Source organism: Anabrus simplex, chromosome 1 (genome assembly GCF_040414725.1).
Source record: "Anabrus simplex isolate iqAnaSimp1 chromosome 1, ASM4041472v1, whole genome shotgun sequence".
NCBI classification, from domain to species: domain Eukaryota; kingdom Metazoa; phylum Arthropoda; class Insecta; order Orthoptera; family Tettigoniidae; genus Anabrus; species Anabrus simplex.
The window spans coordinates 904,880,119-904,907,776 of NC_090265.1; the positions used below are offsets into that span (position 1 = coordinate 904,880,119).

The following is a 27,658-nucleotide window of genomic DNA, read 5'->3' on the forward strand; positions in this document are numbered from 1 at the left end:
CACCAGTTACTGCTGATTATAAAAGTACAAAAGGGAATAGGACCATAAAATAATTAATGTTCTTGAGTTACTCAAAAGGAACTGAGTGTTACAAACTCGTTATAAATAAAAAGGCGTACGTAACAAAGAGTGAGGGAATTTGATTGGGAGATACACTTTGACGTTACCGTAAATGAGACGTTAAGTGGTTACTACTGCTAGTGATGCAAAAGGGCGTCTCACGGTAAGGAATACAACGATGCTATTCCACTGGAATGCTGCGACCGTCATTGTTATTCTGCAGTTGGCAATCGTGTGTGGTAAGTTTACGTATTTTAAATATCTAGCATGATCTATGTAGCTCTACAGTACTATTGTTGTCGCTGTCAGAAAATCTCCTTTTATATCAAAGCTCGTTGTAGCAAACATGATCCGATCACTAGAAAGATTTACTTTTATCAATGGTGAGAAATTTCCTTTATTGACTGACTTGGTATCGTAATTAGCTGTTCACTCGCCTCATTTGTTCAAAGTTGCGGGGTCGAATCCCTATACAGTCGGCTGACACTTTTGAATGTAGGAGTCGGCTTCAGTAAATTTTCTGACACGTTAAAGAAAGCCTTTTCAGGCCAAAATTCTGGGAGTACTATGTCTTTGAAAACGGATAACAATTGAGGGATGTTACGCACGTTATTATTATTATTATAATAATTATTATTATTATTACTGGTGTCCAGTTCCGTTGCTAACTAGTTAGCATTCTGACCTTTCGTCCAACGGCCCCTGGGTTAAATTCCCGCACTGGTAGGTGATTTTTACCTTCATTGGTTAATTTATCTGGCTCGGGAACTGGGTGTGTGTGTGTGTGTTCGTTTTCATCGGAGGCCATACGCTATTATTATTATTATTATTATTATTATTATTATTATTATTATTATTATTATTATTATTATTATTATTATTGTCTCCATGGTTAAAGGGTTACCGGGCTAGCCTTTGGTCCTAAGTGTTGCGGGTTCGATTCTCAGCCGGATTGGGGATTTTAATCTTAATTAGTTAATTTCTCTGGCTCGAGGACTGGGTTTCTGCACCGTCCTCAGCATTAGAAGTCATAGATAGTACCTCATCCTCGTAGACATGCAGGACTCCCATCGGCATCAATTGGAAAATCCTGCACTGTATTTCTCCGGTCACATGCGTTATTATTATTATTATTATTATTATTATTATTATTATTATTATTATTATTATTATTATTATTATTATTATTATTATTATTATTATTATTATTATTATTATTATTATTATTATTATTATTATTATCTTCTCAACAGTATTTTGCTTTTGACATGAGCTTCATATGGTATCTTCTCATATAGTAGTTTAAAAAACATGAATTATAAAGGAATACACTAAAGTAAGCTTGTAGCTTTACATAACTGTTTATATCGTGACCATAACCACTGGACCTCCATTTTACGAGGATTTCATAACATTGGGAAATGACGTTTCAGTTCAGAAATCCCACATGCATTGGTCGTGATATTTACGTGACTGTTGATACGGGAATCTGAGCCACGAGACGCAATTGTCCATTTCCAAAATCCCACATGTACTGCCCTGGATTCCCACATCGACTTCTTCGGTGAGAAGCCAACGACAGTGTCACTCGGCTGAGAAGCCAACGACAGTGTCACTCGGCTACCACGTACCTGCGTTAATTTTGGTTGAGGACTGGCATCTGGAAGAAAACTACTAGATAAATAGCTTTCCTTATACCAATTCGCTTACAAAAATCTTTTCAGTCCTTCGATGGGATTATAATACGGAGTCGAGTTCAACTGCCCATGTATTTAACAGGAAGACAACTCCTCGTTCCACAGACATAAACCAACGATTCTATCAACGATTCATTCATTGCGAATGATTGCAAGCATTGTCCGTATACCGCGTCACTTAAGCCTCGCTCTGCTATTATTCACGAATTGGAGACGGCAGTATCGCTGTACATCACTGCTCGTCTCTCCCTGCTACTACCGACCACTTGCTGTCCTTCGTCGGGCTGAGTACCTCAGACGGTAGAGCGCTGACCTGCTAATTACAAGTTGGTGGGTTCGATCTCGGATCAGTCCGGTGGTATTCGGAGGTGCTCAAATACGACAGCCTTGTGTCGGTGGATTTACTGGCACGTAGAAAAAATCATGCGAGACAACGTTCCGGCACCTCGGCGTCTCTTTTTTGCTATTAGCTTTACGTCGCACAGACACAGATAGGTCTTATGGCGACGATGGGACAGGAAAGGCCTAGGAATGGGAAGGAAGCGGCCGTGGCCTTAATTAAGGTACAGCCCCAGCATTTGCCTGGTGTGAAAATGGGAAACCACGCAAAACCATCTTCAGGGGTGCCGACGGTGGGGTTCGAACCCACTATCTCCCGGATGTCGACATCCCTGAAGATGGTTTTCCGTGGTTTCCCATTTTCACACCAGGCAAATGCTGGGGCTGAACCATAATTAAGGCCACGGCCGCTTCCCTCCCACTCCTAGCCCTTCCCTGTTACATCGTCGCCATAAGACTTATCTGTATCGATGCGACGTAAAACAACTAGGAAAAAATCATCATAAAAAGCTTTCTCGGACCTTATTTTTAGAGATATTCTATCATTACTGTTTTTTTGTAGTATGGGCCTGAAACTACATGTGATCGCTATCTCCGTGTACTTTATTTACCACGTGTATGCATTTTCATAATGCGGTCATTCCATGTTTCAGGTAGTGAGATGTTCATTTTATCAAACTTCTTCCACGGTTCATATCTCCATGATGTGTGTGAAGGGAGTGCAAAACAAGTTTACTCATAGCTAGGGCCCGGATGTTTATACAGTAATAGGTTAGAATGCGAATTTCCTGAAGCGAGTAACAAGTAGAGTCTACCCGCACGACGGTAAAGTAATTTTGTTAGTAGGAAATGTCGACTAGCCCGCTCTAACGTAATGCAGTGGGAGTAACATAAATTCTAGGGGTTCTAATGGGCCGCACCCCTAATGTTTATGCAAACCTCATAGCATTACCGTCGTGCGGGTAGACTCTACTTGTTACTCGCTTCAGTAAGTTCGCATTCTAACCTATTAGGCCTACTGCATAAACATCCGGGCCCTACTCATAGCTCTAAATTTTTCCTTTCTTACAATTTAGTAACACTTCAAAGTAATTTGCTTATTATTATCACGTAGGTGTCTGATGTTACTATGTCTTGGCACTAGCTCCAGCTCGAATCCTAAATGAAATTAGATTGACCGAGCTCGATAGCTGCAGTCGCTTAAGTGCGGCCAGTGTCCAGTATTCGAGAGATAGTGGATTCGAACCCCACTGTTGGCAGCTCTTAAGATGGTTTTCTGTGGTTTCCCCACTTTAACACCAGGCAAATGCTGGGGCTGTACCTTAATTAAGGCCATGCTCGCTTCCTTCCCACTCCTAGCTCTTTCCTCTCTCATCATCTCCATAACAACATATATCTGTGTCGGTGCGACGTAAAGCAACTTGTAAAAATAAAAAGTAAAAGCGATTCATTGGAGGGAACTTGAGAGTTTACTTGCATTATATTTGTTGCATTCCCTGGCGGCAGCGTTAGGTATTTCTGTGCTGGAAACTGTTCTCGAGTCAATAATATGTCTGTGTATTTAGTTATATACTGGTAAGTCAAGGACTGGTGTAAGACTTCGAGATTGGGCCGTATCCCAGAGGTTTCCTGGAGTTACCTGGAGAAAGAAGAGGAAAGGTTCACATTTAGTTAAACTATCGGAAGTCGCCGTAGTCCAGGGACCATCTCCCTTTTTCTCGTGGTGTGTACAGCGATGGGAGCACTTTTTTGACATTTAATACTGTTTCATTTCAGTTCAGGTTCATTTCTTACGATGTACAGTGTTTGCAGTAGACTATGCTTCTGGATTCACTATAGCAACTTCTTTGCTTTCAAAGACCTGTCTCAATCTCATCCTCGGTTTCGACAATGTGAAAGTGACTGAGTTACAGTATGAACGGTACTAGCAACATCATTCCTCCAGATTACAAGGTGACGGGTTGCCAGTGTGATGAATCATCTCAGCCATTATTCCTGACTTTCTATATCGGGGCCACTATCTCATTGTCAAATAACTCCTCAACTTTTTCTCGCGTAGGCTGAGTGAACCTCGAACCAGTCCTCAGATTCTGGTAAAAATCCTTGTCCTAGCTGGGAACCGATCCTGGGCCCACCGGGTGAGAGGTAGCCAGGCTACCCTTAGACCACAGGGCTGGTTATCACCATTCCTTATGCATGGTAAAAGGCACACCCATGGACATCGCTTGGAGGAATGGGAGTTGAAGGCTTCCATTATCCGTAACCTCTGTACAGTGTGGGCCAGAGTGGTTTTCTCTATGTCCGGCCGCCTTTGGCCCAGGAATCGACGTGGTCCTCATTCATTGGTGTAGATTAAGTGAACCTCAGGGCCATGTGTCTCTCCATACGTGAAGTTCTTGTTTCTAAAAATGTCAACTTCGTGATGGGAATCGAAACCACATCCTTCCTGGTGAGTCGAGCAGGCCCTTATTACCTCAGCTAGTCAGTCCCTCCTTACGCTGGAAGCCCTTGTGATGAATGATGTAAAAGTTTGACTTGTAGTGTCGGCTGATAACTATTTCAGTGGGGTGGTAGACTACGAGGAACTGCATCACTTCTCATTTCCCCAGTATTTACCTTCTGCAGCATCTAAGTTCTTATGACGACTGTCCGCCTCCGTAGCGTGACAGTTAATGCTATTAGCTGCCATCCTCGGAGGCCCAGGTTCGATTCCCGATACTGCCAGCATGTCTGGTATGTGGTTAGTAAGTACGCGCAGCTCACCTCCATTGGGGGTGTGCCTGAAAAGAGCTGCGCCACCTCAGGATGAGGACACGAGTTTAGTCCGGCTCCATTGCTAAATGGTTAGCGTGGTGGCCCTTGGTGCAGAGGGTTCGATTCCCGGGAGGGTCGGGGATTTTAACCTTCATTGGTTAATTCCGATGGCTCGGGGGCTGGAATTCATCGTAGGTATGGCCTCATCCTCACAGACGCCCAAGTCGCCTACACCACGTCAACTCGAAAGACCTGCACCACGCCTATTCGGATGCCACACGCCATTATTTTTATTATTATTATTGCAATTGTCGGTGGAGATTAAACTAGCCTTAGGATGAGTAATCAACATAATATTCATTGTTTCCCAACAATTGTCCTAGTCCGTTAAAAAAAGGTGAGTCGATCCTGGCTCAGTCCGATGATACTTTAAGGAGATCAAATACACCAGCCTAGCATATCAGCTACTCCGAAAACCGTAAAAGTATTTAGTGGCATATCAATATTATTATTGTAATTATGATTATTTTAATATTCTGCATATTATATCTAAAATTAGTAAAACAACAACTGTACAGTCGATTAAGGGTTTAGACTTTCCAAGGCGACTGCTGCCCAGCAAAATGATCGGCAGATATATCTTTGATGTTACGACACGTGAAATGGTTGGCTTTCACGATCGGATTATCTATTTCTCATATCAAACAGTTCGTCACATGACGTCAGTGTGATAGCCGATTTGCATAGTCACTGGCTTCTCACTAAGACGGCCTCAGTTAGAATCCCCGCAAATGTATTTGGGAGAATTTGGGAGATTTAAAAAGGAAAATGACTTGCGTGTGGTTTAAATTCCAAGTAAAACTGGATGTTTTTCACAGCAGGGAAATGTTGGGCTGTATATTAATTAAGGCCACGGCTGCTTCTTTCTTTCCAATCCTATTCTTCTTCCATCTTTGCGTAGCCGAAATCTGATTTTTTTGCTAGTTGCTTTACGTCGCACCGACACAGATACGTCTTATGGCGACGATGGGTTAGGAAAGGCCTAGGAGAGGAAAGGAAACGGCCATGGCCTTAATTAAGGACCAGTCCCAGCATTTGCCTGGTGTGAAAATGGGAAACAATGACAAACCATCTTCAGGGCTGCCGACAGTGGGATTCGAACCCACTATCTCCCAGATGCAAGCTCACAACCGCGTGCCCCTGACCGCCCGGCCAACTCGCCCGGTGTAGCTGAAATCCTTCAGCGTGTTAGTGCGAGGAGGACCCGTGGGTATAATCACGATATCAGAAGTTACGTAAATCTACACGTTTCCTTGCCAAGGTCCCTCGCAAAAAACCGTGTTTGGCACCGTCACTAAAATTGCTCTCTCTTCCCTGTACTTTTTATATTGTTATTTCGTTTCGGATTTTTCCAAATTCGTACGTTGGTCATCACCAGTTGGTTCATTCCAAGCTATGTGTTATGTGTTAATGTTATATTGGAGCACGGCCGACTTGATGCGTAGCTCAAGGAGGGCAGCGAGGGATCCAGTCGGCCGTGATTGGAACTTTATGTTGTCGTCAGCTCCCGCTTGGAGCGCTGTGCTAGCATACAGCGAGCCACCTGGTGACGAACGAGTGTACCACTACAATTTTTCAACGGTAAAATAAAATTCGAACCATCATTATTGTAAAAGTCTTCCCCGTGAACAGTCGATATTTTCTTCTGAAGATGCGGAGAAAAGTTCTCTGTGAAACGGAAAGAGTTTCACGTTGTTTTCCTGACACAGCATAAGCCCAAAAGCCCACATCATGTCTACACGTTTCCTTCTTTCTTAAATGACCTGTTGAAGCTGAATGAGGCTAATAACAACTCGTACATCAGGATTGAAAACTCTTAATGGTGTGGGTTCGAGTAAGGATCTGGGACACTCATCTTACACCACACATTGACCGCCTAAACTAGGTCGTGAGTCCAAATGACTGCAGGGCATTTTTATCTTTGTTGCCTTGGTGAATATTCCTTGAGAAGAATGAACCGGTACCAGTTTCACACGTTCCTCACGAGGTCTACTAAGGCAAATATACACTCAGCTACGGAACTAACTACTGTAACTCTGTTATTGTCTCGGTTACATAAGAACCAGAGATCGGTATAGAATGTGAAGAAGCCTGCTTCCGTAACAGTGGACGCTTACAGACTTACAAGCTGAAGGCTTCCGCAGTTCTCCAGCCCGACGTCGATCCCTGGTGTCATTTTCCAAAGATAGTCGTCCCCAAGTTATTTCTCTTCATTCCTCTCTCATCTGAGACATTATCTGTTATAAGTTTCCATGGTAGCTTTTTTAATCGTTGTCCATTAGGGCTAATACTATTACCTTCATATGAGAAAAACCATCTGTCTCTTCATTTTACGGCGTCAGCTACCGGTTTTCAGGTCTTCTAGAGTGCTGTGCATTTTGATGTACAAGTTGTTTTGAAAAATAACATCTGGACTGCATTTTAGTAGTGACGTAGAGCTTTTAGCCAATTTGTGAGGGCTGAGTTATCTTTTCAGGCGAATACTTGGTGCGCTGTCATCGTTTTTATCACTTCCAAACAGGTAGTAAGCCAAGTGACCTGTTACGGTCAGCTGGGCGTCCAATAGAGAAACTTCCTCTGGACTGCTATCGTAAGATTTGCTTTAGAATTCTTTCCCGTGTCATTCTATTGACATGATCCTTCTAGTTATTCTGGTATCTCCCTAGGGATTAAAAAAAAAGACTCCAACTTTCGCATCTTTCATGATTTCTTCGTTCCTTTTCTGGCCCCATCTTGTTGTCAAGGATCTCGTCTCAGCAACGGCAATTCTGGTTTCGTTTCGTTTCGTTTCGACTCTCGACTCCCCATGCATCACAACCGTACAAGAAAACCAGTCTTCCTAGTGTTCTGGAAATGTGCAGACTTGTGCTTCTCTAGACTAATTCTTCTTCTTTTCTGGTCTTTTCTAAATTATTTGAGGTTGGCACCAATGCGGATTAAGCTCATGTTTACGGCCAGGTGCCCTTCCTGACGCCAACCTTATGTGGAGGTATGTATTCACGATTGCGTATTTCTGTGACGTGTTGTGTGTAAATGAAGATATGTTATTAAGGCGATCACAAACACCCAGTCTCTGAGCTAGGGGAATTAACCAAACACGGCTAAAATCCTCGGTCCGACCGGGAATCGAACCCGTCGCCATCTGAACCGAAGGCCACTACGCTGACCATAGCCAAGGAGTCTGTCAAGGATTTAGTTCGTTCTGCTGGATTATTAGCCAGTATAATTTTACAGGGAACTGGTGTTTAGTCTTTGAACCCAAGTGTTTCCATTTTTTCGACTGATATTTCCGTATCTCGAACATGTGAAAAATTATGCAAAGATTACCGATATATTTTCTCTTCCTTCAAAGATCAGCTACCTTGATCGAGGTTGACCCAGCGTTCTTGGGTTTATGAGTAGGGCAAGCTTTCAAATGCGCCATAAAAACAGGTTGACGACCGTGGTGACACCTGTCCCTAAATTATGGGAAAAAGAAAATATATAATATTAATACAATATATTCTATGTTTTTGTTGAGTAAATTATTTTATTCCATATTATTATACTCTAATGGCGCGTGGCTTTTAAAGAGTCTTCATCGAGCTCGATAGCTGCAGTCGCTTAAGTGCGGCCAGTATCCAGTATTCGGGAGATAGTGGGTTCGAACCCCACTGTCGGCAGCCCTGAAGATGGTTTTCCGTGGTTTCCCATTTTCACACCAGGCAAATGCTGGGGTTGTACCTTAATTAAGGCCACGGCCGCTTCCTTCCCAGTCCTAGCCCTTTCCTGTCCCATCGTCGCCGTAAGACTTATCTGTGTCGGTGCAACGTAAAGCCAATAGCAAAAAATAACAAATAAAATAAAGAGTCTTCGTTCAGGAGACCTGCGTGTCTGTGAGAATGGTACCCTACCTATGATTAATTCTAATGCTGAAGACGATACACTACCAGCCCTCGAACTATCGGAATTAATCAATAAAGGTTAAAATCCCCGACCCTGCCAGGAATCGAACTCGGTACCCCTTTGACAAAAGGCCAGCGTGCTAACCATTTAGCCATGGAATCGGTATCCGTGTTACGGATTAATTATTTCGTAAGTGAATTAGGCATGTTGATTATCGGTCAAGATAACAAAAAAATAATAATACTGGTGGATGAGTGGTCTGTGTGTTAAGTTTCTCTGTTCAAGTCCGAAAGTTCCATGTTGTAAATGTCGGATGTTGTTTCAACATGCAAATGTTCATTCTTTGAAATATTGTTTGCCAGTATGTATAGGAACGTTAATATACAGATATCGCATCCCGGCGTTCTAATTCAGACGGATCTCACTGCCTTACTACTACTGAAGTAGTTTGTTTAATATCCCTTCAATTGCTTTAGATTTTAAGAGACACAGGGTGATGGAATTTTGCTAAATAAAAGACAGCGGTGGATTGTTGGGTGCATATGTATGCGATACCGCAGGCTAAATGTGGCCAGTCCTACTCGTAGGTACCTGCCGGGAATGGTTGATGTTGGTTGTTCATGTTAGAGACTCAGAACATATGCTTATGTCTATGAAGTCTGTGCGTGTGTAGCTGTGGTATTTGAAATTATTCAGATATATTTACTCAATGGGAGTAACCACTGAAGCCTGTTTTTTCAGTTGAAAATTCCAACTCGAGATCGACCGGGATTCGAACCTCTCCTCCTCCTTCTGGGTGGAAACCCAATAGCTAAGTCACTGCACTGATTACAAACCCATGATGTTTACCATTTAGCAGTTAGCAGTGTATGTGTGGCGTCCTAGAATAGATATCCTGGATAAGAATTTAATGTTGGGAGGTAGTTTACTTTTTGGTAATTGACAGATGATTGATGATGATGATGATGCTTGTTATTTAAAGGGGCCTAACATCGAAGGTCATCGGCCCCGGCAGATGATTTGTACATCACACTTTTCTAGCGTCGCTGACTTACCATAGCAGTCACTGGAAAGGAAGGAGCGAAGTAATCGTATTTCTTGAATGACCCCAAAATGCATCTGTAAATTATTCATGTCTGAAGATAGAAACGAAATTGATACTTCTTTCTGTAATCGTGTTTTGTCTACTTAAGACCACTAATCAAGTTCCATTAGCAAACTCTAAAAGATATACGCCTATTAAACTACTGCGGTAAAACTATTCGTCTAATGGAGTGTGTATTTACAGTTATAACTGGATTATCTTCCCACGTTTTCAATTTAATTTCCTGAATATCTCTGGGACATCCTTTTTCTTACAACCTTGTGAAGGAGACGGGAACAAACCTCCTGCTTTCATTAGGCACAAATAGCTTCATTTATCACCTCGTTTTTGAAGGCTAGGTAGTTAGTTATGCTGTAAGCTAATGATTTCTGAAACTCTTTTGACGTAGACCTACTACTTTAAGTAGTCATATAGGTTCCGTTCTAAATAAGAATCTGTGTTTACAACGCTTTAGGTAATATTCTGTTCGTAAAACTCCCAGGATACTACCACAGTTGAAAGTAGGTAATTTGGAGACTGTGATTGCCATCTTTCTTTGATGTTAACCGCTTCGTTCCTCTTCCGCTCCTCTCCTCCCTACTCTCTCTCTCTCTCTCTCTCTCTCTCATACACACGCATATGAACACGCAAGATTTGTATGTTAGAGAAAATAGCCGCAACCTAATTAATTTTATATCTGATATCCTGCAATATTGGCGTACGGTTACCACGTTCGGCATCTGTAGTTACTGAAAATAAATTTTAAGTATAGCTCTTCACCTTAAGTGATGGAAGTTTACATCATATCTGGGAGTATAACCTTATGTTAAATAATTGTTTTCTATACCCGTATCATCTACTTCACCTAGTTTCCTGAAAGACCTGTGAAGTACAGTACTTATCCTCCCACAACTGCGCAAGTCCACACTTGTCTGCACGCCACGAGAACTGCTCACGGCAGAGAAAGTCGTTAGTTCGAATCTTCATGTCATGTGTCATGAGAGACTAGTTTATCTCGACTCAGACTTCAATGCCTCTGATGAGGCATAAGATAATGCTGCGGCCCATCCTTTCATCACCGAAACCCTTCAATGTGTTAATGCGATGTTAAAAAGTAGTAAAAAAATAACAACATGGAATTAAAACATTAATTTGGTAATATAATACCTCTCTGACCTGGCCGATCGCCTCATGTGACTTGGTGTAAATTTTAGTGCTGATCAGGCATGTAGATTTGTATAAGGAACAAATTAATATCATTTCGATTAACCGAGCTGGGTAGCTGCAGTCGCTTAAGTGCGGCTAGTATTCAATATTCGGGAGATAGTCGCTTCGAAACCCACTGTCGGCAGCACTGAAGATGATTTTCCGTCGTTTCCCATTTTTCACACCAGGCAAATGTACCTTAATTAAGGCCACGGCCGCTTTCTTCCAACTCCTAGCCCTTTCCTAACTGTGTCGGTGTGACGTAAAACAACTTGTAAAAAATATTGTTTTCTATGTGTCCGTCTCTGTGGTGTAGTGGTTAGTGTTATTAGCTGCCACACCCGGAGGCCCGGGTTCAATTCCCGGCTCTGCCACGAAATTTGAAAAGTGGTACGAGGGCTGGAACGGGGTCCACTCAGTCTAGGGAAGTCAAATGAGTAGAGAGGGTTCGATTCCCACCTCAGCCAACCTCGAAGTGGTTTTCCGTGGTTTTCCATATCTCCTCCAGGCAAATGCCGGGATGGTACCTACCTTAAAATCACGACCGCTTTCTTCCCTCTTCCTTGTCTACCCCTTCAAATCTTCCCATCCCCCAACAAGGTCCCTGTTCATCATAAGAGGTGAGGCCGCCTGGGCGAGGTATTGGTCGTTCTCCCCAGTAGTATCCCTCCGACCCAATGTCTCACGCTCCAGGACGTTGCCTTTGAAGCGGTAGAGGTGGAATCCCTCGCAGTGTCCGAGGGAAAACCAACCCTGGAGGTTAAACGAAGAAAGAAAGAAAGAAAGAAAGAAAGAAAGAAAGAAAGAAAGAAAGAAAGAAAGAACAGGTTTTTATAGGTATAGATAGATAATAATGATATTGGTTTTAAGTCCCACTAACTATTTTAACGGTTTGCGTAGACGTCGAGGTGCCTGAAGTTTTCCCTACAGGAATTCTTTAACGTGCAAGTAAATCTACCGACACGAGGCTGGCATATTTGAGCACTTTCAAGTACCACCGCCAGCTTGAGCTCACAAGGCTAGCACTCTACCACCTGAGCTACCCAACCTGGCTGTTAGTATTTAAAGGCATATAAGGGCACCCATTTACTGCTAAATTGTGTACGAACTTCGTGTTAAGAAATCTGTATGATAGCGTGCTAGTTCCTAAGATCGTTGGAGTCTTCCTGTCTCATTTTCAGTTTTGACGGCGTGGAGATTCCAACCGAGGATCCGCCGAGATTTGAAGCTCAGTTTTTTTCTTTTTTTAAATTTGTTAGGCCTTTTTGCTTATATTTTTTCTAATTATTTATTTTATGTTCTGTTTAAGGATGACACACACACCCAATCCCCGGGCCAGTGGAAATAACCAATTAAGGTGAAAATCTCCGACCCGGTCGGGAATCGAATCCGGGCTCCCTTGAACCAAAGGCCAGCAAGCTAACCATTTAGTCATGGAGCCGGACAGTTGTACGAGTAATCATCAATAACATCTCTGTAATTATCTTACCAAACGTTACACAGAGTCATAATAAGGGTAATGTGTGTCCTAACCACTCTATTCTCAGCCCAAGTGCCCTAGGATTGATACTCAATGCCTTCGAGAGGATTTTCCTTAGTCTCTGATATTAAATCTTCAACTAAGACATAGACTGAGTGCAGATAAGTCATCGACTTCATACAAACATGGGAAGATGACTGTCTGTCTTTTAGCTCATGAGTTCTGAGGGTTGTTGTATCATCCTTAAATAGCACCACCAACGGTTATAAGGTTATAAACAGAAAAAAAAAAGAATGGTGATGCCAATGTGAGGGGTATTAGGCCGGATAGGGAGTGAATTAGTTAGCCATTACTTTCCTCGGTGGGCCGGACAGTGCAATTGTTGCACGAATAACCCTATCAGGTTCACCTTTTGTAACATTCGGACACAATAGTCGTGCTCCAACTATTCAGCACCACCCATAGGTATACCTCAGCAGCATCCATACCATCACAGTCATAAATGAAACTGCCGGGCTGAGTGGCTCAGACGGTTGAGGCGCTGGCCTGCTGACCCCAATTTGGCTCAGTCCAATAGTATTTGAAGATGCTCAAATACGTCAGCCTCGTGTCGGTAGATTTACTGGCACGTAAAAGAACTCCTGCGGGACTAAATTCCGGCACCTCAGAGTCTCTGAAAACCGTAAAAGTAGTTAGTTGGACGTAAAGCAAAGTAAAATTATTATTATTTAACATAAATGAAACTAAGACTTCGGCGGAAGTTACATTTTGCTCTGACCTGTGATAAGTTACAGATGCTGAAGTACTGCATTCATCAAGACACTGCAACAGGCGCAGGGAAGGTGACGTTGGTGAATGTATTAATTAATTTATGTATTTAATCGTGTTAGAAACATAACTTATAGTGTCAAAGATATTCAAAGACAACATAAAATGCATCGAAATTTAGGTACTACAAGCATATTATAATTTCTCGTAACAAATTCACATCTTATGGGCCTACACACACACACACACACACACACACACCCAAAAATGTTTCTAGCCTATTTGCACGCTTCCTTGGTGGAATCATTCAGGTTCTGAGGAGAGCATGCAGTTGCGCACAACTTGGAGACAAGGAGATAGTTCATGGCCTGCTCTTCACAGCATTCGCATATTGTGGAGTCGCAGGCGAATCCCTTATGTTGGTCTTTGATTTGCCAACTCCAGAGTGCAGCCTTTTGAGTACATTCCATGTTGAACAACTTTCCTCGTGACTTGAAGAGAGGCTTTCAGGTGCCATCCATTCTGCGAGGTAGCTGTATCTGGGCGCCATGAATTATTCCAGACGCATACTGTACAATAATAATAATAATAATAATAATAATAATAATAATAATAATAATAATAATAACAATAATAATAATATCCTCTTCTTTGCATTTTTCGATGTATTTGTGTTCTACCTACTAGCAATGTTTCCTCCACTTCAACCGATCCACAGCATCCCGGGGGCTGATTTTGGTGAGCCACGTGTCATCTCTCACCCAGCCCAGCCAACGTGTTTGAGGTCATCCTTGAAGTCTGAGATCCTCCACGTTCAGTTGAACCGTAATCTTTGCAACTGAGGTTTCACTGCTGCGAAGCACATGCCCAAACAATCGCAGGCGTGAATCACACATTTCCTCTGCGATTGGGGTAACCTTGAATTTCTTCCGCACAGCATTGTTCCTGATATGGTCTAGTCGAACCAAGCCATTTGACCACCGCAGAATCTTCAGTTCCATTGCATGAAGGGCCTGTTCGTGCTTTGATGTTTTAAGACAGCATTCAGCTCCATAAAGGGCCACCAGTCTGATCACTGTGAACTTCAGATTTTAGATGCAATGGAATATTCTTATGGCACAGGACTCCAGTAACTTGACTCCATTTCATCCAAGCGGCATTGACTCTTGTCTTGACACCGGAAATCGTACTGCAGTCCTTTCAGGGCTAAAATCGAGATTGCTGTGTAATCGGACTAGTCCACAAGATATACTCAGGTGCCTTTTATATACCAACTTGCATAACATTACAAATATTGCATTTTATATTTTCACAATTTTATCTATACGGTATTGATTTAGATCGAAGCTGGAAACTTCATTACAAGAACCTAGGTTGTAATTGGACTACATGACACTAGGTTCCTGAATTGGGTCACTCTATTAAGGTGAGCCCCATACACAGTGATCGTGCCATCAGTGTGGTCACCGCATTCCAGGTACTCCGTCTTCTTCAGATTTAATTTCATCCCAAATTCTTCAAGACGTATTTTCCACTCTCGTACTTGCTGTTCGAGGCCCTCACGCGTCTCGTTAGCTAGCATGACATCGTCCGCATATAATAACACCCACGAATGCCTCGCCTGGATGCCATTCATGATGGCGTCCATGCAGAGTATGAAGAGCAATGGAGACAAGGCTGATCTTTGATGAACACCAACACTGATTTGGAAGATATCGAATATTCCTGCTGCACACCGTACTGAACTTGTGGACATTCTGCCATAGCTTCAGGTACATTGTGTAGTCTCATTGCCAGCCAGATGAGATCATGTACCTTTTCGAACGCCTTTTTCAAATCAAGAAAGGACAAGTGAACTGCCTTCCTTTCCTCGTGGAATCTTTCCATCAACAGGTGAAGTGCATGGATGGCGTCTGTTGTTCAATATTGTTCTTAACAAAACCGCACTGGTTAGATGAGACATTGATGATGTTTCGTAATCTCGCATAGTAATACAATGGAATTCTCTTGGTAGCTGATTTCAAGTCACTTGGACAATTTTCACGTCAGTTTCGACGATGAGCTCTCCTTATCGGATCACTCCATTGCCAGCGCTTTCAAGGCTAAAATCGAGATCGCTGTGTAATCGGACTAATCGAGAATATATACATTTTAGTCGCCTAATGTATTCATTATATGCCTTTCATATACCAACATTACAAATAACATTTTCTGTTTTCACAATTTTATCTATATTGATTTAGATCGAAGCTGGAAACTTCACTAAAAGGACCCAGGCTTTAATTGGACCACAAGCGCCGACGTTTAATCCATCCTTCATCTGAAAGCTGTTGTTGAAATAATTAAGATGGGCTTCTCGTTAACGATAGTCCATTGCCTTTTTCATCGAATAATATGTTCATGATGTTCTCCCTATCGAGCAATTATTATTATTAATGAAAAAACGAAACCAAACCCCATGGCGTAACAGCCCCGAAGGGCCATGGCCTACCAAGCGACCACTGATTAGCACTGGTCACCACGGCGAATCCTCTCGGCCGTTATTCTTGGCTTTCTATATCATGATTATTAACGGAAGTGTATACAAACTTTCATTTAAGTGATTTGAGTTTGCACTTAGGGTTGTGGTAGATATTGTAAAACAGTACACTTCCTGATTCCGATGTGCAGTGCTACTTTGTCGTCAATTTCTTTTACCTTCCTGGTGTGTTTCTCTTGTGCGATTCTTAACACAGTTCGTCAGCACATTCCTTCTAGTACAGTGCGGCCATATATATATTTTAAATACTATTTGTTCGGGGCGTCGACCCATGTGGATCTTTCACCATATTGTATGAACCTGCTTGTAATTGGAATGGTGGTAGTGTGCGAGGAAAGGAATATTACGGACGTCACAAACACCTAGTCTCCAGGCTAGGGATATTAATCATTACGATTGAAAACTCCTGACCCGTCCGGGAATCGAACCCGGGGTCGCCGGGTGACAGGCGGACGCGTTGCCCCCTACACCGCGGGGCCAGACGCGATCACATATACTAGTAAAGAAATGTCAACTGGAACCAAAATAACCATAAATATATTTTGTGTTGTTTAATATAAGAGGCATGGAAAATAGCTGTGTCGGAATGAGTAACTCAGAAGGTAGGGCGATGGCCGTCTGAGATAAAGTTGGCGGGTTCGATACCGACTCATCCGCTGGTATTTGAAGGTGATCTAGGACGTCATCCTCCTGTCTGTAGATTTACAGGAACGTGAAAGAACTCCCACGGGACAAAATTCCGGTACCTCGGCATTTCCGAAAACTGTAAAAGTGATTGGTGGGACGTAAAACTACTATTATTATTATCAAGAGCTCGATAAAATGTTCCATAATCTCTTTAGTATCCGGCTTCACGGCTGAGTGGTTAGCGTCTTGGCCTTCGGTCCTCTTGGCGCCAGATTCGATTCCTGGCCGGTTGGAGCTCGGGACTGCGTGTTTGTGCTGTTCCCTACATTCCTGCAACTCATATACCACAATCAACTATCCCATACGACACTAACACGCAGTTGCGAATTGACGGCAGACGCACTCACCTCTCACCGGGCCTTCGGGCGACTTAAAAACAATAGCAGAAATAAAGCCTTGTTGAACTGAAACGTCGTTTGTAACGAACACGATATTAAGAACATATATTATTAAGGTGAGCACAGAATAGCCAGATGCGGATAATACCCTAGCCCGGCCCAAAATCGAGCCCAGGAACTTCTGAATTGTAGTCCGCTATGCTGTCCATTTATCCAAAGATACTGAGGACCGGTGTGGTTGAGGTATATATACTGGTGTTTCTAATTCATTGGTGCTGTCATTCGGAACGTAATAGCCTACGGGGATATGGTAGTCGAGTGGCATTGGCACTGGCTTCTCATGAACGTTGCAACAGTTCGAACCACAGTCAATACGTGAGGAGTATTTTAAATGAAAAGTCACGTATTTTCGATCAAATTACTCGCAAAACTGCTATCATATAAAACTGTAAGCTTGTTTGCTTATTATGAAAGGCACGTTGCCGTTATTCATCGGGGATTAATGTGAGAAACGATAAAAAGCCACTTCTAGAATGATCGAGAGAGGGATTTTAAGCCATCTTGTTCTAAATATACCGTAACGATAGGTAGATAAGTACATTGGCTTAGCTGTTATCTTTCGTCATGATGCTCGAGCTTCGAATCTCATTGACTGCAGGGCGGAAAAAAAATGAAATGGCGTATGGCTTTTAGTGCCGGGAGTGTCCGAGGACATGTTCGGCTCACCAGATGCAGGTCTTTTGATTTGACACCCGTAGGTGACCTGCGCGTCATGATGAGGATGAAATGATGATGAAGACAACACATACACCCAGCCCTCGTGCCAGCGAAATTAACCAATTAAGGTTAAAATTCCCGACCCTGCCGGAAATCGAACCCGGGACCCCTGCGATCAAAGGGCGGCACGCTAACCATTTAGCCATAGAGACGGACTGCAGGGCGGAATTTTCAGTTGAAGAGACACCTGGCCATACATTACTTGGCCAAAAGACAAACCGAGCAGAGTGACTTTTAATGACCCGTAAAATAATTAGAACAATCTTAAAATCCTTACGGATTACCTAAGGTGTTCTCGATTAATCTGGAAGGAAGTGGGTTCGATTCCCAGTTAGGAAGTAGACAGATTTCTAGTTCAGGAGATTCTCTTAGACTACATCAAAAATGGGTACTAGGTTAATTCCTGCAGGCAAATGTGGCCGGTCGTAAAGCTAACCTCTGTATCCCACTTTGTGCTGAGGTTACAAATAGTGGAAGCATGGCCAATCGCAGGACTTTTTCCAGAGGAGGGGGGTGGGGGAGCACATTAACAATTTTCTTGAACATAAAAACCAATATAATGTCAGCAACATTAAACTGTTTACAGAAATTTCCGGTTATAACAGATGCTAGATGACTGTCAGTAAGTTCAGTTTATGAAATAATCTTGTATGATAGTAAACCAATTGAACATTAACCTTTTTAGAATTCCAGGGGGGACAAGCACTCCCCCCTTGCACCCACCTTGCGGGTGCCATGAGTGGAAGCCTTTATCTTCCACTTCTCCAGAGGACTTCATGACCTGTATGGAGATGGCTTTACCGAGAAGGTTGGCTGGGCGGTTAGGGGTGCGTGGCTGTGAGCTTGCATTCGGGAGATAGTGGGTTCGAACCCAACTGTCGTTAGCCCTGAAGATGGTTTTCCGGGGTTTCCTAATTTTCACACCAGACGAATGCTGCGACACGGTCGCTTCCTTCCCACTCCTAGCCCTTTCTTATTCCTATCTGTGTCCGCTCTGCCACGAAATTTGAAAAGTGGTACGAGGGCTGGGACGGGGTCCACTCAGCCTTGGGAGGTCAACTGAGTAAAGGTGGGTTCAGTTCCCATCTCAGCTATCCTCGAAGTGGTTTTCCGTGCTTTCCCACTTCTCCTCCAGGTAAATGCCGGGATGGTACCTAACTTAAGGCCACAGCCGCTTCCTTCCCTCTTCCTTGTCTATCCATTCCAATCTTCCCACCCCCCACCAAGGTCGCTGTTTAGCATAGCAGCTGAGGCCGCCTGGTCGAGGTACTGGTCATCCTCCCCAGTTGTATCCACCGACCCAGAGTCTGAAGCTCCAGGACACTGCCTTTGAGGCGGTAGAGGTGGGATCCCTCGCTGTGTCCGAGGGAAATATCAACACTGGTGGGTAAACAGATTAAGAAGAAGATGAAGAAAATAATAATATTTTATTTTAAAATATCGTGTGGCTATTCTTAGCGGGGCGCAGCGCTTGTAAGGTGGACCCTCCGATGGGGGTGGGCGGCATCTCTCATGTGCAGGTAACTGCGTGTTACTGTGGTAGAGGATAGTGTTATGTGTGGTGTGAGTTGCAGGGATGTTGGAGACAGCACAAACACCCAGCCCTACGCCATTGGAATTGACCAATGACGGTTAAAATCCCCGACCCGGTCGGGAATCGAACCCGGTACTCTCTGACCATTCAGCCAACGAGTCGGAAATAATAATAATAATAATAATAATAATAATAATAATAATAATAATAATAATAATAATAATAATAATAATAATAATTGTATGTTGTGTATATATGAAGAGGTGTGTATTGAAACGAACACAAACACCCAATCACGGAGGCAGAGGAATTAACCAGAAGCGGATAAAATCCCCGATCAGGCCGGGAATCGAACTCAGGAACCTTTGAACCGAAAGCCGCAGCGCTGACCATTTAGCCAAAGAGCCTGACTATAGAAGGTAGGAGTTACCGAGGAAGGCCTAATATTCTGACTCGTAAGCATGGGAGCTCAATTCTAGCATAAGAGTGATATTGCTCGAATGAACCTAATTACATGGCAAAATAACAGAGTCTAGGCCAATAACAATTTTAGGATCATGCAGACGTATTCACTCGAGTTACTATTTTTACAGTCTCTGACGTCTTGTTATAAGTAAATGAGGACTTTGTTTTAAAATTGAGAGAGATACCAACCACCCCTACTAACACCGTCATGCATCATTGGGTTCAGTTCACGAGAAGATTGCTCTCAAGCTATGACTTTCACTCTTGGTTTTCAGAGTGTGGTCAGATTGTGTCTGGTACGGTCGATAGATTTGCAATATGACTGGTATCGAAGTGTTTCACAATCCAGATACGAACGCAGTGTGTAAGTGGAATGTGCTGTATTTCATAATATTGTGATTGGAGTAGCACAGCTTGTTACAATAAGAATGTAAACAAGTCTTTAGGTCACTACAACATTTCTCTTTTCTTCTTGCTCGCCATATAGGGTAATATGGTCTCGTAGACTACTGTATCTTGTAGTTTCTGGGACAGTAACAGGTTGGGCCCGTGAGTTACTTTTCATACAAGTGAGTCGTTCGTAAAATGTTCTAGAAACAATGATGGTGACTTATAAAGTTAATGCAGGCATGTCAATATATCTTCAATCTAGAAAGCCAAGAATAACGGTCGAGGGGATTCACTACGCTTACCACACGTAATCATATCTGCTGGTCTTCGCACAAAACAGCGATCGCTTGGTACGCGAAGGCCCAAAAGGGCTGTAGAGTAAGGTTACCAGATTTGCTCACAGTTACCGGGAACGGATATAATACAAGTAAAAACTACTGTTGTATTGTGCTGTATGTTACTTTACCAATCGGTTACATTGTTTGCTGGGCTGAGTGGCTCAGAATGTTAAGGTGCTGGCCTTCTGACCTCAACTTGGCTCAGTCCGGTGGTATTTGAAAGTGCTCAAATACGTCAGCTTCATGTCGGTAGATTTACTGGCACGTTAAAGAACTCCTGTGGGATTAAATTACAGCACCTTGGCGTCTCCGAAAACCGTAAAAGTAGTTAGTGGGACTTAAAGCCAACAGCATTATTAAGAACGTTGTTTCATACGCATTTTACAGGAGAAAAATACTCATTATACTTTGGTCTTTGATAGAATCTATAAAAGTTTAGATAAAGGTTTTATATTAGGAAAAATAGTTACCAGTTCCTCCCAGTTTATCTCTTCAAATCCATTTCTTTTTTGAATATCGTGTATAAATGAATCCGGGAGATAGTGGGTTCGAGTCCCACTCTCGGCAGCCTTGAAGGTGGTTTTCCGTGGTTTCCCATTTTCACACCAGGCAAATGCTGGGGCTGTACCTAAATTAAGGCCACGGCCGCTTCCTTCCAACTCCTAGGCCTTTCCTATCTCATCGTCGTTATAAGACCTATCTGTGTCGGTGCGACGTAAAGCCCCTAGCAAAAAATAAAATAAAAAAATTTATAAATGAATCCACTTCAAATGATTCTTTGTTAATTGTTGAGACTCGTAACAGTGTGCAATACAAGTCTGGCACCACCAAAAGCGTCCGGCCCCATGGCTAAATGTTTAGCGCGCTGGCTATTGGTCTAGAAGATCCCAGGTTCGATTCCCGGCCGGATCGGGGATTTTAATCTTAAGTGGTTAATTCCAATGGCTCGGGGGCTGTGTGTGTGTGTGTGCCGTCTTCATCATTAGAATTCATCTTAGGTAGGGTCCCATCCTCACAGACGCGCAGGTCGCCCATACGGTGTCAACTCGAAAGACTTGTACCAGGCCTCCCAGAGGTCACATGCCATAGCCATAGCACCAAAAGTTGCGTCTTGTCTAAAGCATTCCATATGCGTCCATGTAAACCCATGGTGGCTCCGCCAACTTCGTGCTTGAAACATCGTCTTGCCACCCATCAGTAATCCTGGTCGGGCTAACAAGGACGCGACCTCAACAAAATCTGAAGGGTTTCAATGAAAATAATTCAAGCACCATGGTGGCTTCGTGTGAAGGAGCTCCGAAACCTGTGCTTATTGATCCTAATAGAAAGCAACGTTGAAATGCTTTTTATTTGCTTCCTTGCTTAAGTACATCTATCCACTCAAGATTAGTTCCATCAAACTGTCTCGTCTTCTCTTCAAATTTCACCAAATTTTCACGTAGTACCTCTTCACTTACGATCCGCCTGACTCCGTTGCATGTCGGTTAATGTTATTAGAAGCCGCCCTCGGGGGCCCGGGTTCGATTCCCGGTACTGCCAGAAATTTAAGAATGGCAGGAGGGCTTGTATGTGTTTGCAATGGTACATACAGCTCACCTCCATCGGGGGTGTTCCTGAAAAGAGCTGCACCACCTCGAGATGAGGACACGAGTTTGCTATTTATGATCCAATCTATCATAACTTACAGCACTTTCACCCTTTCTTTGAACACCTCTCAGTGTTCCTTTGTGATTTAATTTCAATCAAGTACCCGTTCCAGACACATGTTTCGATGTACATCATTACTTATTTGCTTGACTTAGTACAGCCGGCTTCGCGGTGTAGGAGTAGCGTGCTTGCCTGTTACCCAGAGACCCCGGGTTAGATTCTCGGCCAGGACAGAGATTTTTACCTGGATCTGAGGGCTGGTATGAGATCCACTCAGCCTACTTGATTACAGTTGAGGAGAATAACGGCCGAGAGGATTCGTCGTGTCGACCACACGACACCTCGTTATCTGCAGGCCTCCGGGCTGAGCAGCGGTCGCTTGATAGGCCATGGCTCTTCGGGACTGTTGCGCATGTGGTTTGGTTTGGTTTTGACTTAGTCTACTCTTATGCTTTTCTTGCTTCTATTGCAATAACAAAATTATTTTCAGAGCATATTTTGTTAGATATTGAATGTCTTTTTCCCCACACCTGTGGGGTCGCGTGTGCTAACATGTGGAATTTTCCTGTTTTACGGCAGGATGCCCTTCCCGACGCAACATTATGTGGAGGGATTTAATCACTATTGCGTGTTTTGTGTTGGTTGAGTGAATATGAAGAGAGTGTTGGGATAAACACAAATACCCAGTCCCCGAGCCAGAAGAATTAATCAGATGCGATTATAATTCCCGACCCGGGCTGAAATCATACCCGGGACCCTCTGAACAGAAGGGCTCAACGCTGACCATTCAGCCAAAGAGTCAGACTGTTAGGTACTTAATGTACTTTGTTTTAAACACGGTTACCCTGGATTTTTGTTGTCTTGATCGTGGGCTGGGTGCTTTCGATCGTTTTTATGTACATACCACATCATTTAAACAAAACATACCACACTACCAAACGTCACAGAAACACGCTGCACAGTGTGTCGAATCCCATATCTAGGTGGAAAAAAATTCACTGCTGCAAATCAAAGCAAAACCTGGCTCATTCGATAGTGAACAAACCTTCGATCTTCCTTTCCGCTTTCTGGTGCGTAGGATGGAGGGGACAGGTGCTGAAACGTGTTCCTGGCAGTTATCAGCTCAGTTAATAGGAGGTGTCGGAGTGAAACGAACGTTGTGTTTCTAGGGAGTTCAACGAGGTGTTGTCTTCTGTGGCTCATGGATTAGTGAAAAAAGGTGTTTTCTCACTTTTAGGCGTAATGCAAGCGTTCTGCACTAAAGAAATTATTTACAGTGCGTTGTAAACGGAAAATTAAATTGTTGTTAGATTTTGCTCGAAAAAACTTTATGAGTGCCTCATAGTGCCACTTTACTTTAAACGTCATTCGATGGGAATTTTATTGTAAATTCAGGATCTGTAGTCGTTTGGTTGCGCACGAATGTGCATGATGATTTATTTTCTTATTTTCAGTGACTATGTGGGCGTTACCGCGAGACGAATTTTTCAACGCGTGGCGGTCATGTCGTAAAGAGGGGCGTTCAGAAGTCATATTTCAATATGTTATGAATACATTTGAGCCTACAACTCTTATTGACACTCCGGTTCAAGAGCTAAGAAACAAAATTAAGTTAATATCCCATAATATCAAAAAAAGGGAGAGTGCAGGAAGAAGAGGAGAACGATTTCGGGAAAAATTTGGTGATTGATTAAATGGGACGGCTTCCATCGTGTTAAGTGAACAAGACGACATGGATGCAGTGTATTATCCGTAAACAAGTTATGTCCCTAACAAAGTCGGCCGTTACCATAAGGCATTTAAGGACTGTTCCGTAAAGACGAAGAAGCAAAATGTTTGTGATATTACGGAATCGCGTAATTTGGAGGAAGTCGCGTTTGCTGCTGAAGATTATTTTCGACAAAACGGGAAAAGAGATTCAGCAAATTTCGTGAGAGAGCTTTATTCCTCCCCATCAAGAGGCACAAAAGTTCAGAAAGTTCTAAAAGGAGCAGACAAGCGTCCATTTACACCGGAAGAAGCGTTAGCGCTATACGTTGACACCAAGATTACCGCATACGGTTATAAATTAATGTAGAAACGTGCCATTGGTTTAGGGCATTTTATTTACCCGTCATATTACGCTTTAAAGAAAGCTAAAGCTGCGGGTTATCCTGCGGAGGAAGATATGACTATTAGCGATACCTCAGCTACTGTAAAGTTACAGGCAATATTAGATCTAACGGTAAAACGCTTAGTTGATACCTTGCCTGTGCAAAGTACTGACTCCTCTGCCGCCCTTTTCAGCAAATGGGGATGTGACGGAAGTTCAGGTCTCAGTTTGTACATACAAAGATTTAAGGACCACAGTAACACAGATGAGTATTTGTTTGTAATCTGTTTCGTTCCTTTAACCCTGTAATGCCCAAACCAACTGTATGATGATATAAAAATTATGTTTCCAGTAAAACTACTTCGTATAGCCTCAACTTACTCTATTATATGCATTTTGTACCATTTCAAAAATTTGACCCTTTTATTTTTAATGTTACATTTTTGTTACACTGGGCGTTTACTAGGTACACGATAGATTTCATTCAAAAATATTTTATTATTAACTAACTCCTTATGTATGCCCTGTACAGTCATTCTCTTCCTAAAGAGTGGCTTGATATTAATTATTTACATTTTAACAGAAACAGGCCTTAAAATTAGAGTAATCGAGCATATAAAAATGAGCATAAAAAAGGAACATTTTAGTTCAATTTCAGTTCAGTTTTCCCTGTGATTATAATTTTCTAGAGCTATCTACACATGGAACCTTCTGAAGATCAATGCATTCTGGTCTTTGTTCAAACAACACTACACTTTTCACACCAAATGTGGAAGGCCATCTTGATGCATATCTTGCAGCATCCTGTTGTGTCTTTCCATATGGGCCAGTGCTCGTACTTGTCTTTCTGGCAATCAGATACTGGAAGAATTGTTGTAGCTGCTTTCTTCCTAGATTTTGACACGTTGTCTCTGCTAGGTCGTCCTCGCTTTGATTTACCTTTGCCAGCTGAAATAAGGGCACATGCAATTTCAGCCTGAAACTTTCTCAATGGCATGTGTTGCTCTTGTAGACTTTTGCATTTCTCCCTGTACTTGATCCAACTATTGACAACTGTAATGCATATCAAATGCCAAAAGATGTACAGATACCATCTTCTACTCGTTCTAGGGAAACCAGAAAATAATAGCAAATTATTATTATTATTATTATTATTATTATTATTATTATTATTATTATTATTATTATTATTATTATTATTATTATTATTATTCCGAGGTATCTGTGGAACAGCAGAGGTGAAAGAATGTGCTGGGTGGAATAGGTCTCAACTACGAAATTAAAGTTAATTTAAAATTTAACAAAGGTTATATTTTCTTTTCAAGATCAAGAAATATCAAGTATAACAGGTACTCAGTAGCATATCAACAAATTAAGAATGTACAATGCAATTGGTTAATGGATTTGGGCTTCGAGCCCAGACACGCAATCCTTGAGCAATGAGCCCAACTTTACCTATGTACAAAATTCAACAAAGGGGCAGAAAACCCCAATCATGCCAAGGAGCACTTGCTCCCAATTACCCAGTTAAGCCTGCTCGAGGCACACAGAAAATACATTTTTAAGAAAGAGCAACCCACTCTCAAAGTTCAAGCCTATTCAAAGGCCACACCAAACTCCACCTTCAAGCTGCCCTCCGGGCACACAAAAACAGGGGTAATGATACCCAACCTACTGAGGCCTATTCAGTAAAAAAACAGGTTAATTATATGGCCCAAAATTCCAACTTGACTGGAGGCGTAACTTGCACTCCTAATACACTTTTACCTATTTGGCACTAGGCCGTATACACAAGGACTAATCCCATACTAAAGAGGTGACTTGTATAAGAAGACTTTATTACATAAAAAAAAAGAAGAAACGGTTGTTAAAACAAAGTCACCTCAAAACAATAGGAGTGGGAGCTCGAGAGGGTTTAGCAATCTCTATCCCAATTTATCGTTAAAGAGTTGAAGTTTTACCAAGTATCTATTACATTTTAACGATAGGTTACATGCGAAAAGTTTTCGAACCTGCCCCGAGGGTTAAACTGCTGAGCTAGCGAGAAAAGAAGTTATTAAACGGCCATTACCTTATGGATGAACTGCTGCCCGAAGAAAGAGGCGCTTCCCGCCCCCTGCTACATAATCACACTAGGAGAGATGTTACTGAAGTGGCCCCGAGACCCGAAAATCAGCAGTTTATGTACCCTCGCGGAAAATTCGAGACGTTTCATGAATGATTACAACCCGCCCACAAAATTTTATTGGTCGGCTAAAGATTACAAGTCAAAACTGAAGATGACATCTAGGATTGGTGGAAAATTAATTACAGAAATTACTCATTGGTCGAATTCAAACTGGCGGAAAGAGAAGGGTTATACTGCCAACCCAAACAATGACTGAAAGAAATTTAACAAAGAACAAACTTATGAATACCAAATTTCTTCAAAAAAGAGTTCCTTCACTTCGCACTAGGGTGCACAATTGTAGTTCTTACGTAGTGCCATCTAGAAGAGAATGTTCACACTTCGTACTACAGAGCAAACAAATACAAATCGAAACAAGCATAGTTCAGAACACTTCAAAATTTACCGTAGAGACATCTTCTGAGAAACCTTAGAATTAATATGGTTGTTAAAGTTCAGGCTTTCTCCAGTAGAGGAGTTTCAACTGGCGCAATGTTTGAATTAGCGGCGTGGAGGTGTACCGCCCGGTACAATTATTATTATTATTATTACCCCATATTTCACTCGTATATGGCATACGTAATGGTCAATAATCACTCAATATCAACAGGACAGACAACAAACAACAGCAATACATAACACACGCCGTTCATTGAAAACACTCTCCAATGCCCAGTGTTACATATTTGTAACTCAGATTCTGAAATGGCTCTACAGCTACACATATTGAGCTAGTGCATTCCCAAAGTATATTTTCTTTTCAATGAACATTATACTTTCATAATAAAACTTTATAAGTATGGAAAACACTAAATTATAGAAACAGTAAGAATAACAAACTTACCTTGCGTGTCATCTTCCTTCACAGCAGCGACCGGTTGACTTCAATAAAATGGTGCGAACTTCCCGGACCACAGTTGAAGAAAATATACACCAGAGTGTGTTCACGAATGTGTGACAAATATGCTACACTGTGCAATAAGAATAAAAGACATGTATTATAGCTTCTGATAGCATCTGAAAGTCGTGTGACAAATTTGTCACGCCGGGCATTATAGGGTTAAAAGTGCACCTGAATGATGCCAATAAAACTGTCATTTGGACAAATCCCAGGCCTTCATCAACGCGTTATTGCCGGCCAATAACATTTCGTTTTGAGAAGGAAACATCTGAAATCGTCAAACGTGAAGGTGAGTTAATTGAAAACCAAATAAAAGAGCAGACGCCATCTCTGGCTAGAAATTGGACTGTAGTTCACAGCTTTCTGCAAACCATCGTAGGTGTAACAAGAATACTGGACTGAAATTCTCATTGTTATTTATATTTTATCCAATTTTAACCAGTATGTTTA

The 27,658-nt window shown here is 42.3% G+C and overlaps 1 protein-coding gene across 1 annotated transcript in view; it reads left to right on the forward strand.

The window, feature by feature from the left end:
- The first annotated feature begins 224 nt into the window (after positions 1–224).
- LOC136857465 (uncharacterized) overlaps positions 225–27,658 on the forward strand; it is a 263,084-nt gene continuing 235,650 nt past the window's right edge. The window contains exon 1 of the mRNA XM_068225070.1: positions 225–299. Coding sequence (XP_068081171.1) covers positions 239–299 — 61 coding nt within the window. The 5' untranslated portion in view covers positions 225–238. The remainder of the gene's footprint in view (positions 300–27,658) is intronic.